At 43.5% G+C, this 17,945-nt stretch overlaps 1 protein-coding gene across 1 annotated transcript; it reads right to left on the bottom strand.

Moving 5' to 3' along the window:
- Positions 1 to 2,540: 2,540 nt before the first annotated feature.
- sfrp1a (secreted frizzled-related protein 1a) lies at positions 2,541 to 17,162 on the bottom strand. The gene is made up of 3 exons (XM_030418095.1): positions 16,249 to 17,162; positions 11,847 to 11,927; positions 2,541 to 5,174 (listed from the first exon to the last, which is right to left on the bottom strand). Exons 1-3 carry the CDS (start codon positions 16,769 to 16,771, stop codon positions 4,852 to 4,854), a joined length of 927 nt encoding a protein of 308 aa, XP_030273955.1. The 5' UTR covers positions 16,772 to 17,162; the 3' UTR covers positions 2,541 to 4,851.
- Between the last annotated feature and the right edge of the window lie 783 nt (positions 17,163 to 17,945).

Raw genomic sequence — 17,945 nt, 5'->3', positions numbered from 1 at the left:
ATATTGATATATTGATTGAGGCAGCTTTAACGACTGCCTCTGTGATGTATATAATGTTTGAGTTGAGTCGAGACTGAGATGATAAAAGCGTTTTCACCCCTCAACATCATTATTGTCATTGAATCTGGATGATTTTTGCTGCGTTTTGTCTCAACCAGTAGATATATCGGGAGCTACATTTCTTGCTCTACATTATATAGCAGATGTTGAGTAAACAATACACTGAAGTGGGGACTGCTGGTTCTCATTTGGCCAAAAGGTATTTGATTTTAACAGATGCACATTTATACAGGCTCTGCTGGAGAGTTCCCAGTTATATAACTCAAGTCTGACTCCCAGAATGTCAACTTTGAAGTGTGTTCATCACACAGACAGAATCATGTGTGTGGTGTTAAGATGGAGGGATTATTGAATACCATCCTAGACTCCGACAAGGAACTAATCAAAATAGCACTTCATCAGTTTGTCGATTTTTGAGTTTTCCAGCGAGACGACGAATCCAACAGGATGTTTTTTGCACATCATCTCCTAATAGGACAAAGCTGGATCTTGGCTCCAGGTTTTCTGGGGCTCTTTTGAAGGCAGCTGAAGTAATGATTAGAAAGCAGAAAGTCCACATCTGAGATATATTTTCCAATACCAATGGCATTACTGGAACCAGATGGCCGAGACGTTGGTCTGTTTGATACTTCCTGGTTTTTAACAAGCCTTTTTATTGACAGAATGGTTTCATGTTTTTGTTGTTTAGACATGTTGTACTGACATGAGAGATTTCTGCTTGTAAAAGTATTTACATTAAAACGTTCGTCGTCAAGTTACCCAAATCTTTTGCTCGTGCGGTGATGATACGAGCTTCCTGCGGCTGTTTTTAGACTCTGTCCACATTTGCATGTGGCTGTTTGAATTCAAAAGCATGCTAACATGCCTGTTTAGCGTAGAAGCCGTATCCATCAGCACGGACTGTGAAAACAAATCTTTCTAGTTTGCAGTTGATTAGACAGCGCTGCCTTTCGTGTTAAGAAAGCACTGAAGCACACCATCAGAACGAGCTGCTGATGATGTATATCTCAGGATTAGCGGCCACAAATCGCATGCCAATGCACAAACAGCATGTGAAACCACGATGAACATGAATCAGAAGACACCCAGACAGGAGGGGGAGTGAAAAAACATGCTTGCGTGAGAGATGCTTCGGTGTTGAGATCTGGCAACAAAATACTTTATCTTTCCAAAAAGCGTGACAACGTTCGAAACAGAAAGCGCTCTCTCTGTTTGACATGATTGTCGGAGCAGAAACGGTCTGTACTCACATAATCAGGTCTCTCCTAATCTCTGTTCTACATTCATTCTCTCCTGCACAGTTAGCTGTCTTATTGAGAGCTGTCAGTTTAATATGGCCGAGGAAGACGAGGGTGGAGTGACTTCACCACGGGAGCCATAAATCATAACTGACTTAAAGCAAAACTCTCGCCAAAATGCAACCTAAGGTCTTTTTGTGAATGTACCCGAGTCAAACTTTCATTTAAAAGCATAATTACGACGAAAGAGGCACTTTTAAGATTTACCGCATTTTCGTTTTCGGGTCAAACTCATTTTCAGTGGGTGTGCTACGGGCACTTTTACGCTAGCATGAAAATCTCTATTTTTATAACACTAAGAAGGCTCGACACAACATGAAACTTTGCTGGTAGTATCACCAGGGTCTCTACACATGAACACGAGCATTGAGAACATTGTTTGTGTACACAGAGTTTACTAAAAAGAAGGTTTTTGAACAACTCACGTTAGCAGTAGCTTGTTCCGCTCGCCGCCGTCCTGCCAGTGGAGAAGTGTCGATCTCAGAATGTGACGTAACCTGGAGGACAGTTAAGGTGGAACGCTCCTAAAGCTTAGTTCCATATAAATGCAGGATAATTTGTTGTGTTGTCGTTAGCGAAAAACAATATTGACCTTGAAGTTGAAAAAGGAGCCTCATATAAGAAACAATACTAAAATCAAAAGCCGGAAAAGTCACGTGAGATCTCGCGTGGATAGTTGTTGCTGGAAGACAGTAGTTCCACCTTAACTGTCCTCCAGGTTACGTCACATTCTGAGATCGACACTTCTCCACTGGCAGGACGGCGGCGAGCGGAACAAGCTACTGCTAACGTGAGTTGTTCAAAAACCTTCTTTTTAGTAAACTCTGTGTACACAAACAATGTTCTCAATGCTCGTGTTCATGTGTAGAGACCCTGGTGATACTACCAGCAAAGTTTCATGTTGTGTCGAGTCTTCTTACTGTTTTAAACATAGAGATTTTGATGCTATCGCTAATTTGCCCGTAGCACTCCCATTGAAAATGAGTTTGACCCGAAAACAAAAATATGGTAAATCTTAAAAGTGGAGCTTTCATTGTAATTATGCTTTTACACAAAGGTTTGACTCATATACATTCACAAAAAGAGTTTTGCTTTAATGTGTCGTAGTGTCGACGCTGAGATAGAGGTAGATGGTCGAAGTAAATCCATGAAAGAAAACGTATGAAATATAAAAAGACACCATTCAGTTTTCAATATTTATGTAAAATTTGTATGTACATGTAACAGGCAGCAATGAACCGCTGACATTCATATCTGCAACATTACTGTGACTTTAAAGTCAAACAAACCAGAACACACAGTCTGCACTTTGCAACATGTTTGACTACAAGGCTTTGTTTTCCATTATTGACGAATACTGATTAATGCAGTCTGGATGTACAGAGACAGAAAAGTGGTAAAAAATAATTATAAATTCAGCCAAATGTCCGACAACAACAAATCAAGATGTCCGCCACACAGGCCTACACGTTATCTCACGATGCAGATTGGTTGTTTTGATTCTCTTACGATTTTTCAAGTAACAATAAAAAAAAAGAAACGAACCAACAAAGACGAAATAAATGACAATAAAATGATCAGAATCATTGGTAGTGCAGTCTTTAGTCTGACAAAAACAATCATGTGACGGCAGCATTCTCTCTCATACTTCTGTCAATAAGTTATTCATCAGACACCCTCTACGGCTTCTAAAGCGCCAAGTAACCTGCAACTGCCAATTTTGTAGCCATTGATTATAAGATTTTGCTCTTATGTGATCGGAATCAGAGAGATGTATAAGAATAGTTGGACATTTTTTATCTTGCTGAGAGTCGGATGAGGAGATCGACATGAATCGCTCGCTTGTACACTAAAAAATAAACCAGACCCAGCAGATGGTTAGACTGCAGTCTTCAGCTGATGGCGTTCACAGTCTGACAACTAAACAGATCCTTCACTGGACACCCACACTTCAACCCAACGTTACAAGACCAAACAGTAATGTGTCTTTGGCAGCTTATATGTGTTCAGAACTTATTCGTGGAAAAGTTGCAGTCACCCTGTCTGTAGTACCGACTTAGCTAGTTAAACGGCGGGTAATCTTTCACATCATCTGTCTGATCAATAGCTCTATTTGATTCTGACTGTCCGACTCTAGACCAGCTTTTTGTTGGTCTTTGGCCGGTCAAGGTATCAAGTGCGCCTGACCACATCTCACTTTAACACCAACGTAAGCGCAGGTACATTTATTATTTACACAACGTGGGCTTGTAAATGAGAACTGTGTCGCTCTGAGACTATCAATGAAGCTTTGCAGCAGGCGTACGATAGAGCCCTGAATGTCTCTGTCGCCTTCCACTATTGTGGTGTTGCTGAAATTACCAAAATTACCCAATTTAATTTGGAAAACACACCGTGATCCTGTCAGCCCTCCGTACAGAGTCAGACAGGGTCGGCTACTTACTGATGTCGATTATGTGATGTGTCTTTGTCGCTTTCCACTACGCACGGTGCGTCCTGATCTCAATCACAACACATTACAACAGCATCCTTTTGACTATTAACAGTTTTCTGAGACATCTTTGGATTTACAGGTGAAAGACCCATTATGTGTGCTGGCGAGTTATTCCAACGCAGCTTGGTTCAATCTGTATAAACAAAGGTGGCGAAGAGGTGAGCCTCCATTGCGTCACTATCGGCAAATCTCTCCGAAACGTCTCGCCAGCAGTCTCACCTTTAAGACATCACACGACGCCACTGTTTAACACATCTGCGGACTTTAACCGAGGGGCTAGTTTGGCTCGTAGGAAGGTGTTGTTGTTAGAAGTGTACGAATGAGAGCAGACTGGGTATTCAGACGGTCGAGCTCTAACAGAACCTTTCTGGACACAATGAGAAAACTGATGTGTTTGTAACCCCGTTCTAGTAGTGACCCAAAATAAAAAGAATGAGACTCAAATTGAGCATCATGTGTCTCATTCAACACATTGTCTTGAACTAGTTTAATCTGTACAAACACAAAAAATGTAAAAAAGAAAATGGCAATGAACGGGTTTTTTTACCTCTCGTTAGCACCACGCTAGCTTTTTCCGGGCTACGCTAACCACCTGCTGAATCAGTCAATCTTGACGTCAATCTTTCTCTTCTCACTCTCAGTAATAAAACCCCCTAAAAATCTCCAACTATTACTTTAAAGCACAATGCGCCGAGCTGCTGAGTGAAGGAGTGTCACAGAGTATCTACACACTGAAAGGATTTCAGTGAGGAAGGGCTTTTGCAGAAGAAACAAAAGGAAAACCCCTTTTTTTTGTGTGTGTGGTGTCATCACTCACCACATTCGACTAAAACTTAACAATGGACATTTTCAAAGTATATCTGTAAATATACAAAGATATATATAGATATATAAACAGGGCAATAGAAAGCAAAAGGGATTTTTTTTTTTAATGCTTGTGCAAGTTCATTTCATGGAGGGCGAGACGCGACCACTGGGTTCAGGTCGGGGGTCACATTATTAGAAGACGTTCTCAAAGGCGGGACATTTGTAGGTCTTGAGTTTCTTGATGGCTTTTTTGAACTCTTTGCTGGACTTGTCCCACTTGTGGATGCCCGTGAGGAGGTACTGCTTATCCACCTTGCGGCCCATGATTAGATACTGGTTCGCCAGGTTGTCCAGCTGCTGGCAGGGGCAGTCCGCTCCGTTCTTCAAGTACATCACCAACGTCTTCATGTCCTTCTTCTTCAGGTTCCCCGGTTTCAGCATCTTCTTCCTCTTCTGCAGGATCACCTTGCGGTCCATGTTTTCTCGCTTCACCTCCTTGATCTTGGTCTTGAAAGCTGCGGGTGGAGAAAAAGGGAGGAAATGAAACAATGATGGTGGGAATCAATGGCAGCAACACTTTTACTTTCCTTTATTTTTCTTTAGGATTTAGCTTTCCTACTTTTAAATGTTTGAACGTGCACTCTTGTTTCTTGACTCATAGATAATTCCTTTTTTTTCCTCTTCAGTTGAAAACCACAACAGCTGATGGTTAACAGACACATCCACATGAGTGCCAGGCTTAAAGTGCCCTCCAATATAGTTGTGTAAATAAAACCAGGTTGCCTAAAATCATGCATTAGCTAGACTCTGGAACATTACTTGCCAGCATTTTGTCAGCATTTTTGCACGAAGGTCTTTGGTGAGCTTAAGATAATTTCATTTTGTTTACTCAGACATAAAATATGTCACTTTACACACATTTGAATGCATTTACATGTCTGAAAAACTGTGTGCTAGTCCGTCTTTACAGGCCGACTTCAGTTTCAAACTACCTGCAGCTCAGATTTTAATCCAAAATGCACAAATGTTTATATTATATAAAATGTATTATTTTATTTTGGTATGGCTCTAAAACAGTGTTAACTTTATTCTACATCATCTTTTGTCCAAATAAACAAAAGATATATAATTAAATCACAGTTTCTAGTTGTAGCTTATTGGCCAGCATGAACACTGATACAGGGTTCGTACACATTTTTCAAGGTCAAATTCAAGCACTTTTCAAGCACTTTTAAGGGTCATTTTAAAGATTTTCCAGCACCTTATTGCTGGGGTAAAATACTTTTCTACAGGAATATATAAACTCATTATTTTTTCTTCACTTTTTATCACAATAATGTACATTGTATCATGCTGTAAACATCTAAAATTATGTTTCATAATAGCAAAAACTTCAGAAATTAATTATCCAGTCTGATCCAAATTTTGTGAAAGACACAGAGTTATAATGTCAAGCACTTTCAAGCACTTAAACTAAAATCCAAGCACTTTTCAGACCTTGAAAACACAACATTGAAATTCAAGTACTTTCAAGGATTTCAAGCACCCGTACGAACCCTGCTGATACCATCTGAACCATAAACCAGCACCAGCCTGGACTATTTATCAATCCAGCTCCACATTACACCATTAGTGGATCAAATCACTTAAAATCATTAAAAATGAAATATCATTCAACTTTCTCTCTCTCTCTAAAAAAAAACCTGCTCCTGGAGTCTTGCAGTCTCAGACTTTATTTCTGTTCTGCGGAATTAATCCATCAAATGAAATTAAACACAATGCTACTTAATTGTTCTGTTTACTGAAGGGATATCCATGTCAGCTATCTTCTCCAGTGCATGAGTCTGTTTTTGTTCAGTGAAAGTCTTGTATCTGTCTGGTGAGGATCAGCGGTTGCTAGAAAGTTTTTAATCAGAATCGTCTTGCGACGCTGAAGCGCGGCGCGTTGTTCTTGGCTCTGACCTCCCTCTGAATCTTTAGCCTGTTTTTCTGCTTGACCATAATACCCCTGATCTTTCACTAAACTCAATTTAACCTTCTAATCTCTCTGTTTCCTCCAGTTCACCCTTAAAACGGAGCACGAGTCGGACTTTGGTGGTCCGACTCCCTCCCCGTCCCCCCTCCTCCTCCCGTATGCCTGCACACATTACGTCCTCCCGGGTTCCATTGTGACGCCGTGAAAAGAAAGAAAAAAGCGCGGCACGCTACGTCCAGTCGAACTGACAGAGCCGGCGTGGGGATAAATCTCTGAGTCGTGTCAGAGATGAAGTCTTGTGATCTACTGTGCAGGGGAACAGCCTGATTGAGCGTGAATCATTTCACACTGATAAAACTGTAACTTCTGTCTCATTCTCTCCAGTTTTAGACACCGAATCCCTCGTTGAGTTACGTTTCACAGAATCATGCTTGACATAAACGCCCGAATTGGCACTTTAAGAAACTTCCAAACGTTTTATCTCCTCCTTTCGCACCCGTATCTCCTGCTGCTAATTAAAGCGGTAAAAGAAAAGAAAAAAAAAAAAAGAGCCGCGCTGTTTTTCCCAGTATTAGGAGTGCACATGGTAGGGATTAAGACTTTCATCCTCTGTCTCTAGTCTCTCCAATGGTCTCTATGAGGAGGCTTAGTGTTCAGTGAAATCAGAATGGGCAGCATTCATAATTAGTGAGTCATAAAAAGCGCGGGCCGGCCCACCCCTGAAAGGACTTCATCCTGATAAATCCTCCATCCTCCGTAATCCTTTGACGCCGTGAACTTTCTTTGCACCTCGTGTTGTTCGAGGGCTTAATCTCCTCAGCAACCGCGTACGGTAAGAAGTTAACGTCAAATAATTGAACTCTTTGTTGTTCACCGTCCTCCTCGACTCAACGGCTGCATCCACACGTACAGTAATTAGTTTTGTGCATCCGAGCGCTGAGATGTTAAACCATTGTTTTCCTTTTTAATTCCGGCAGGTGGAATCTGTCTTCCCCTCGCACACGATGCATCCAGCGTTTGGCTTTAAAGCTCAGTAAGCTGCCATTGTTCCTCTGAGCAAACCGAAGCTTTGTGCTGAGAGAATAAAGAGATTTCACTGAACAAAGCAGGAACCTAAATATTGTAGTTTAAAGCCGCACGATCCGGCTGAAATGACTTGAGATTTTGGATAAAAACAAATCTGCAGTATCAGTAAATATTCTTATATGATTACTTTCTATATTCTGCCACGTTTTTCACTTCACTATATGTCGACTGATTACATGTTTCTACTTACAATGATATGATCCTCTGATAAAACATGATGCATTGATACAGATTCAACTGTAAAGTATCCGAACCTTCAAGGCCTGAAAAACCTCAAAATTAAAATATTATGCACACGAGAAAAAGTACAGATCTGAGAGAGGTTAGCAGCAGTTTAACTACTTTATACTGTATAATATTATGATCTGGTGGACGGTGCAGGTCTACCAGATCATAATATTATACAGAATAAAGTAGTTAAACTTATCTTTATTGTTGTACATTAACTACATTTTGAAGAATCTCTTCCTTAAGTTGCATTATGAATGCAGGACTTTTACTAGTACACCATTTGGAAATGTATATAAATTAGTTAAACTGATATTTAATCCAGTGGTTTCCAACTTGGGGGAGATGATAGGATTCTAAAAATGGTTAACAGAACAGGAACTAGACGTAAAACATGTTTTCTATTTGATTTAAATGATAACCAGTAGACAGTCGGCGTCCTGTAACAGACACAATACGAAATAAAGTAATAAACCCTCGGTCGGCGCATTATGTCGTTCTGGGGAATAAATTTAATTGAGAAGTCATCAGAGATCTTCAGTGAATAAACAACCTGTCTTCTTCTCTGGGACCATTTTTCTCCAAAACCCCTTTAACAAGAAGCTTCATTGTCTGAAATGACATCAGAGCACTGAAACAGTAAACTTCAGTAGGAATTTAATAATCAGAAATTATCCCGAGCCTCTTTTTTTTTTCCACACTGCATCAGACAACTAGACTAAATAAATCTGTGAGAGGTCGGTAACCATCATTCTCTGATCCTCCCGTTTCCTGCTCTGGTCCGCGACCCCTGACCTGATTTCTGATGCCACTTCACAGACACAGACGGGACCTCCAGCTCTCAGGGTGTCATAAACCCAGCGGGAGGGGGGTCAATGATGGAAACACAACTGATCCGATAAGCTGGAGTGATCGGCCCTCAGTGATAGCCTGTTGTTTTACGGCACCTGCAAAGGGGAAGGAGCAATTTGGCAAGGACAACAAAGTGAGCCGTCCGAGGCAGAGGAGGGATTTAATTGAAGGGTGCTGGACTTTTTTTGGGGGGGAGGGACAATGAGGTACCGTAAAACCTTAAGCACGGAGATAAATTGCGGTGGGAACAAAGTGTTGAGTGGGATGAGCTGTAAATCTGTTACCAGCTGAGTGCCGCAAATAGAACCGAGTGTGTGTTCGAGGGAGTGTCGGTCCTCAGCGGACGAGCGAGCAGCGCTGGACTGAGGAGACTGTTGCTTGTTACGGCAACTCCGATGCGTTGGCTCGGAAATGCACATCTGACTTACAAGAATCCTCCCCTCACATCCAACCAGCTGAGGACAAAAGCCGCCTCGCCTCTCGGCTTTTATCGGGATCAGACCGCAGGGAAAAGTCAAATGTGCTCGTGCAACCGATGGGAAGCTGTTAAACAAGAGCATCAAATGCTTTAGATGCTAGAAAAATAAAAAAAGCAACCTCACACTTCACTTCCACCTCGAGTGAGAACAGACTTTCCGCAACTTCCAGTAAAAAAAAAAAAAGGCTCATTCACAGTCAGGGTGGGGGGGATTTTACACAAGATCGCTCCACGCAGATTAATAAAGACTTCATTGTAAAATGCTGATTCATTCCTCGAGCCTCCTCTTTGTTTTCCTTTCCCCCCTCGTTCCAGAGAGGAAGAGCAGGAAATCCATCTATCATATCTTTTCTTTTGTGGTTAAGGCTCGCCTGCTACCGACGGTATCTGTCCACTTAGAGTCGAGTCAGAACTAGCAGAGTGCAGCCGGGATGATGGTCTTATCTCGTGTTGGTGGGATGAGACACATCATGATTAAAGCTGGAAGGATTTCTTCCATCTGCATGTTTTCTTTTCTCCCCCAAGACGAGACGTTAACCGACGTTTGGCCTCGGCTGATGTTAGATATATTTATAGTCGCAGCTCTCTCCGCAGACTTAAACTGAATTCCGCCGGTCTGCTGGAAAAGGCAACAAACAAATCTTTAGTCCCGCTGGTGATAGAAGCAGTGATGGTATCTCTGGGCAGGCCGTGCATTAGTTTACCCTCTGTAATCAACTCATGTGCCACACTGAAATCACAGCCACATTCCAGAGGAGGTCGGTCCCCTGTGGGTTCGAGCCTTCGCCATAAGCAGCGCAGCGTCCCATCCTCAGCCCTGATACTAAATCTGTCTGTGTATCCTCACATGTCAGCTGCTTAAGGGGGCTTATGACAAGCAAGCAAAACAACATCTGTCTTCATCTGACATGAAACAAGCCAATAATGTGCCACTATCCTCTTGGCAAAGCGGGACGCAGACTGAAAAAAGGCGACTCCCATCACCGCAGCATAAACAACAAGACAATTCGTTAAACAAATGTAACTCCAAACTTTTTCTTTTTTTTTTTTCCCGAGCACTGGAAGAAAGTCTGGTTCCAATGTGCGTCCGAGTCTATGTTTGCTCGGCATGGCACCTGGAATCCAAGCTGCCACAAGTTTTGGGTCCAGCCAGCGAGAATAAAACATGAAAGCCTCACATCTTGCATCTTGTCTGCATCATGCACATATTATTCCAGGAAGTCCTCATCGCTGCGATTCAGATGATGTTTGTGTTTTTAATTGAACACCAGGGCCGTCCAATGTGTTTCTCCTTTTTGGTTTTAAGTGCGCAGCTCTTCATGCAAAATTCCCAAATTTCCACAACTAAATCAGATTCCCTAAAGATGTTCGTCCTTTTCCCTTTTTTTTTTTTGTTTTGTTTTTGGTTTCTGTTGTTTTTAGTGTGGTTTCCAATCCAGCTGGGTCGGAGACACGCTAATGAAATTAATTTTATTTTCATAGAAGTCAATCCATCTCTAAAATTTCCAGATAAATTTGATGATATTCCAAAAAATGTCATAACCACTGTAAACCCAAGGACACGACTCCAGAGGCCACGAAGGCCAATTCAAAATAAATGATACGACTGCGAGGCTGTTTGGAAAAAGGCTGAAACGGCGACTTTCTAAACAATACACAACAATGACAAAACACAAATGTCAGAACTTCATTTACTTTTTGCTCTGTTTTTGTTCTCCACCAACTCCCGAGGAAAAATATCTGGCTCTTTAGCGGCTACATGCTCACCGGCTAATCGCTAACGTCATCTGTTGTTTGGCGCTTCTCGCTAAGAAAATATCTGCCAATACTAATCAATATATTCTCAGCAGGACAATTGAACAACGAGCTGAAACTCACGAAACAAGCTGAAGCAAAGAGGAGCTTCAGGTTCAGGCGATGATAGCGACACCGTTCATTTCGTGCATGATGTCATTTCGGAGATGATAATCAGAAAACTGACTGATTTTATATTGTAAATACTGAAATTCTGCAGAACTACACAGCGCCCCCTTTAAAATCAGTGTTACTAAAGAAAGATAAATACGTGGTTTAACGTTAACGACATAATTTTAAGGAAGATGTTTGATGTGTTTTTTTTTTTCCCCACCATGTGCAAAAGGTGTTCTGCAAACGACGGCCTGCCCAGACAGCAGAACAAACATCTCAGTTTACTACTGCGATGACCCACCACATAAAGACTTTAATGACCCCAATTCATTAGTCACAGAACATCATCCTCCTCCACCAAACCCAGGCGGGCCTGCTACATCTGAACCAGACACCGAAAAAAAAAACAAAAAAAAACCTCACATGTAGCTTTTTTAACCGAGAAAATTGCTGGCGTGAAACGAGTTCTGGAAGCGGCCCGGTCTGGTCGGGACCGTATTAAAGCTTGACGATGGAGGAAGTGATTGATGCTGCCCTGATTTCACGGAGCGCTTGTTGATACACGTCAAGGTGAATCGGAGCGGCGCGTGTGTGTGTGTGTGTGTGTGTGTGTGTGTGTGGACGGCATCTCCGAGGCGAGCGGTCGGGACGAACACTTACCGAACTCGCTGGCACACATGTGCTCCAGCATGGCGTCTGTTTTCATTTCATTGTCACATGGAGGGCAGATGGGAGAGTAGCCTATGGATAAAAAGAAGAGGCGTGGTTAGGAAGTCAGTCAAAAGAGGCAGAAATAATTAATGTAGGTTGTAATAACACAAGCAGTGAATCACTCGCAGGACTCTACTTGGGATTTATTCACATCACCACCCATTCGGGATGCGGTTTGAAAGAGCGCGAGAGCATTGGAAGTAAAACAGTCATTCCTCATTCCAAATGAAAGGGACTCGCAGTCTTTAAAAACTCTGCACACTGTCACAAAATCCAATTTGGAAATGATTGATCCTGTGAAGCTCTGCACACACCTAACCCCTCTCTGCATGCACGGATCCTGTCTGGAGTCTGGTGTCAGTCGCCTGGGCTCTCGGGCTCGTACGCTCCGATGACCTGACCTCAGTGAGGAATGTCTTCAGCTTTTATAGCCAGCTGTAACTAAGAGCTGCAGTAAACACTCTTCCTCTCTCTCTGCTACATTTAGACACTTTTTCAGAAAGCTGCTCGACAGCAATTCAAACACCCTCAAATGCAAAAAAAAGTATAAGAAATGTGGAAGGAATATATGGTAATGATATTCAATCCAAGCTTAAAGGAATGTTCTGACATCCCCCCCCCCCCCCCCAAAAAAAAAGGTAATAATAGCCGCCTGGAAGACAAAAACCCCGACTGAAGACAAAGAGCCAAAATGTGTTTTTGCCAAGAAAGTAATTCAGTCTCGAGGCATATCTGCAAATATTTTACCAACAAGATTTTTCAATTTTTTTTCCCCCCTAATACCGCAAATGATCACTTCGTGCCAACAGCCGAGTTTGCTTTCCAAACAGACTTGGACCTGCGGTGCGATCGCAGCGTCCTTGCAACATTTAATTCAAACTGACTGCATTACAATGCCACAGATCCAGTGAGAAGAGAGGAGGAGGAGGAGGAGGAGGAGGAGGGTGAGCGAAAGGGAAACAAATAGTTTCTTCTCCTCCGCTGCCAGTTGTCCATTACATGTGTTTGACGAAAGCTTGTGAAAGTGACGCCCAGGTGTAAAGAGCTCGTGAAAACAGACACTGTTTACAGAGTCGCGGGGTCCCTTTGCCGACGTGAAGCTGGTTCCTCCTTTAAATCAATTACCAGCAGCAGCGTGGTGAGCTGACCTCTATTAACAATCATTAAGAAGAACGACTAAACGATTAACTGATATCACCTCTTCTACCGAATATATCTTAAAGGTGCACTGTGTAGTTTTTGTTTTAGAAGAAATTCAAACTCAGAATTTGAATATTTACAATATTAATGAGCTAGTAACACAAACTCGTTTCTTTGAGTGAGCAAACGAGCTGATCTCAGAGCAAAACAAGGTCCCAGCGCACTGTTTGAAGCTAGAAAGGTGGCGGGGTCCGCCACGTGTAAACAAAGCAGTTGTTTCAGTTTATCCAGTCATGAAAACAAAGAGAGTTTGTTTATTTGGCTTGTTTAGGCAGAAATAAATGAAGGTCTTTCTCCTCTGATTAACATTTATTCCCGCTAAACTACATAATGCACCTTCAATGACAGAGCGGTCCGGTTCTAACGGGCCCCGGCTGTTCTGCAGGGAGAGAGCGGCTTCTTTATTTATCGCCGGCGCTGACAACAAATGATAACAGGTGATGTCTGGAGAGCTCTGTGTGGTCCCACCCTTTACCCTGAAGAAGGAGTCCTGTTGAGAAGAAGTGGGCCTCGGTCCATACCACCATGTCAGTCAGCACCGGCCCCCCCCCCTCCACCTCTACACACACGGGACATGTTCGCTCTTCATACAGTGGGTACTGTGTAATCGCTGGAGGATCCACAGAACCCCCCATTTATGGCCGTGACACGTCTCCAAGTGGTGCATTTACAGCTCAAGATTGAAATATAAGTAAGTTGATGATGTGATGATGGAAAGTCCCGTCTGTTTTATGGTCAGAGTGAATGAGGTGGTTGTACTTTCCCTTCCCCGGCGTGCGCCTCACCTAGGCAACCGGCTGAGGACGCCGAGCCGAAGCTTCAAAACCAAAACTATTTGAGAATGAGCCCGAGCCTCGTCTTCCTCGAGCTTCGGTGCATTTTTCAGGGTTTTTCTCTGGTATTCATCAGCTTGGCCCGTCAGGTTGGAGCTGCTTTATGTTACTCAACCCTCCTCCGACTCCGCTGATGCTGCGTGAGGTGTCTGGCGGGGCCGGTCCTTGGCGGGTTCGGCTTGGAAACTTGCTGGATCCGGACTGGATTTTTTTAATTCTCACACACGTCATTTGGACAGTGCGTTTCTCAGATAGCGTCTCTCCTCACATTTGATTCATTTGTCAGCGATGGCGCGGGAGGAAAATAAATTGCGATTAATAGATGCAAGTAAACACTTTTCGCTGCTGGACGTCCTCCCAGCATTGTCCCCCCCCCCCGACCCTCCATTTCAACAAACACCTTGAAATAAATGACTACCATCTGTTGAAGCTTTTTCCTTTTATTACAACATCACTCCAGGTCAATGGCAAGCGAGCAACTCCCGCAAATTCAGATCGTAGCTGGAGTTTGTGCAGCAGATTGCAGAAGGAAGAGTTAGACTTTCTTTAAGGAGAACAAGGGGGAAGGAGGCGAGTTGTTAACCCCCCAAAAGGTTATGTTGGGCTTGTTTGTGTTGGGATTTGCATCTGCAAACACGCCGTCACCCCTGAAACAACATTCTCAAGCCCGTTTAACTGCCCGGGTGTCGACTTTTACACTGCGGCAAAAGTGGCGTCTGTTTGTTTTCTCAGTCGGCGGGTTGACTCTGAGTTAGGCACTTAATGCACGGCTGTATGAGTGAATCCCAAATGGCTGCGCTGTCGAACGGTTTCAAACACAGACATTCGAAAACTGATTCATCGCTCGAGTCATTTCTCGAACCAAAAAATGCGAAACATTTTCCAGCCCTCTCTGTTTTATTTCACTCTGAGGCTGAACGATTGAATTTTTTTGGTCCTCTTAGTCCGACGAAAACAAGATTGCTCAAGTTGTCACGTTGAGCTCCAGCAGGACAGCTGCTACCACTGAGGACGCCGAGGTTCATGCCCTCTGTGTTTTTGACTGGGTTTAAAGGATTAGTTCACCCCAAAAATAAAAAAGAATACCCAGGCATTATCTGCTCGCCTCTGCGCAGATTGGAAAGTCCAAAAGTTCCAGGAGCTTCACAGCAATTCTCCTGAACAGCTGAAGCAGCCGGAGACATGAAATGGCTCCATTCGTCTCCAGAAGCCTCGAGATGCCAAATCGACTTGAAAAGACGTTATTTACATCCTGAACATGCGGCCGAGCTCGTGCACCCACTTCAGACGAGGTGCACGCTCATTGCCTTCAGCTCTGCAGCCACAGGGAAGATTCAGGCTTATAAAAGTGTGTAAGTAACATCTTTTCAAATCATTTTGGGCTTCCGGCAACTTGGATCACACCAGATGAACCGTATGGAGCCATATTTGTTCGTTTAAAGTTCCACATGTGTATATATCTTAGTATGCTGTGTTTTTAGACTTTATAATACATGTCATATATTTATATTTGACTACTTTCAAGCCCCTCTCAGGCCACTTTACAGAATATAAAACTGCTGAGATAACTGACGGCTGATAACAGACGTCGGCTCACGTCCTCGGGGTTTCTGGTTACAGCCCGCGGCTTTGTCAGTGTGTTCTGTGATCTTACACAGCAAAGCATTCATCAGTTCATTGTTAAAGCTGAAACAGGTTGAATAAACAGATTACTAGTTGCAGTCAAAGTGAAAGAATGTAGCCGTGTTAGCTGGGCTACTGACACTTCTTCACATGGCGCAGCAGACAGGGAAGAAGAAGAAGAAGAAGAAGGAGGAGGAGAAGAAGACGCCCTCCTCTGTTCATTAACTTGAATTATTGTGCTCTTGAGCCAGGCATCAACCCCACAGATGTCCCCAGTGACCAACAACACACTGAGTTCACTGAGCAGCTTCATTAATATAATACTTTTGCTGTAAACGATCCTGAACAATCAGCCGGCTTCTCTGGAAACGTTCGAACAAAAGGTTTACAAAGTTTGTTTCTTTATCAGAAGGGAAAATATGGAAGATGTGTTGTCGTGACTGATTAAACAAACTGACCTTAAAGAAAAACATTTATACTGTTTTACTTTGTTTATATGTGGCGGACCCTGCCACCTCTCTAGCTTCAAACAGGATTCTGGGACCTTATTTTCCTCTGAGAACAGCTCGTTTATTCACTTACGGACAAAAAGTTTGTTTTACGACCTCATTAATATTGTAAATATTCACACGATGCCCCTTTAATAACCACTCTGACGTGATTGAATCCGTCAGTGGCGCAGATGTGTGGGTTACCTGTCGGCATGGGGGCCTCGGTCGCGTTGGGCTGCGTCATGGCGATGCACACGTCGTCTTGGGGAAACTTGTCACAGGTGAGCATCTCCGGCCAGGGGAAGCCGAACGCCTCCATGATGGGGGTGCAGCCGTCCCGCACGGCCTCGCACAGCCAGCGGCACGGGAAGATGGGCCTCTCCAGGCACACGGGCGCAAAGAGCGAGCAGAGGAAGACCTGCGTGCCAGGGTGGCAGTTCTTGTGCACCAGGGGCACCCAGCTGCTGGCCTGCTGCTTCACCTCGGCCATGGTTTCGTGCTCCAGCACGTTGGGCAGCAGCATCTGGTTGTAGCCCACGTTGTGACACAGCCGGAGGTCCTCCGGGATGTCCACGCACTGGGGAGGCTTCCCGTAGCTGCGGCCGCCGTTGTACATGTCCGACTTCCAGCTGAGGTACTCGTACTCTGACGCCGCGCACGCTGATATGAGCGCCACTGTCACCGCCAGCCGGATCATCCTCCACACGGACTCAGAAGCAGAGATCATCTTCTCTTCTTTTGCAACAATGGGAAAACGAAAATGCAGCTCAAACGCGGCTCAGGCTCGATTCAACGCTCACTGCATGAAGAAAAACTCAGAGAGAGAGCCAGCAATAAATGTAGAGGAGCAATAAAAAGAGAACAGAAAGCTGGTGCGTAAAAAGAAACCGTGCTGCGTGTTCTGGTTTGGGTAAAGTCCACCGGACACAGGTCTCCTCTGGCTCGCAGCCCCGCCGCGCTCCTCTGGTGCGTCTGACTGCGTCTGAGTTTGGGGAGGTAAAGCGCTCTGCCTGTGCGCAGCTTGGAAACAAGAGGAGATTGTAAAGTGCGCTCCGGCCAATCGGAGTGCGTGTGCGCCTTTTGGCACTCTGCTGTCAGTCAAAGAGCTTAATTACCCAGAGTGCAAAAAAAAAAAAAAAACTCTGCAGGAGCCTCCCAACCACTCCTCTCAGCCCCCTGCTTGTATTTCCTTTGTCCAAACAAAACACTGAATAAATCAAAAAAGATCATAAAGTGACTAACAGAGACGCATATAGACAGGAATCCTGGGCTGTGGTTGAAGGATTCTGCAGAATGAAAGTATATAATGGATCATTTTCATTTCATTCCAGTTCCTGAAGTGTGGTGCAGTGACCATGATGAAGTCACCCCCCCCCACCCCTGCAGTAACATGAGGAAATCCTAATGTAATCAATATTAATTAACTAGAAATCTCCCAACAGGAGGATAAATAAGCCTCAGCGTGGACCTCTCATGGATTACTATTAAATCTGAAACACACTAAAAATAATAAATAACCAAACAGAACTTTCTGCTTTCAGGGAGAGGACTTTTTCTAACCATTAAAGTCCAGATCGGGACATATTTCATGGTTCCTTTCGCACCAGGCTCACATCTTTTGTTGGTCAATAAAGACAAATGTAAATGATTTAAATGTTTCTATCTTTTTTTTTTATTTTTAAAGGGTGGTTCGCTTAGTAGAAAATAAAACAAGAGAATATGTCATTTCCAGTTAGCGTGTTTGTTTGGATTAGCAGAATAATGGAGGAGCGACTTGGGAAATGAGCGAAAAAATCCTCTTTATCTCGCAGCAGACAAATATTATTCCATCCAGATGTTTAGAAGAGCTTTGAGGGCTCTGGAAATATATTCAGCGCTGCAGTACATCTTGTTAAACGGTA

This window comes from Sparus aurata, chromosome 5, assembly GCF_900880675.1.
Source record: "Sparus aurata chromosome 5, fSpaAur1.1, whole genome shotgun sequence".
NCBI lineage: Eukaryota > Metazoa > Chordata > Actinopteri > Spariformes > Sparidae > Sparus > Sparus aurata.
The sequence above is the reverse complement of the archived record's forward strand: the minus strand, read 5'-3'. Positions and strand labels throughout refer to the sequence as shown.

Coding starts and splice junctions, on each gene's coding strand:
- sfrp1a (XM_030418095.1), bottom strand. CDS start 16,771: ATGATCTCTGCTTCTGAGTCCGTGTGGAGGATGATCCGGCTGGCGGTG. Junction 11,928..16,248: donor CGAGGCCCCCATGCCGACAG/GTAACCCACACA, acceptor TTTTATCCATAG/GCTACTCTCCCATCTGCCCT. Junction 5,175..11,846: donor CATGTGTGCCAGCGAGTTCG/GTAAGTGTTCGT, acceptor CTCCACCCGCAG/CTTTCAAGACCAAGATCAAG.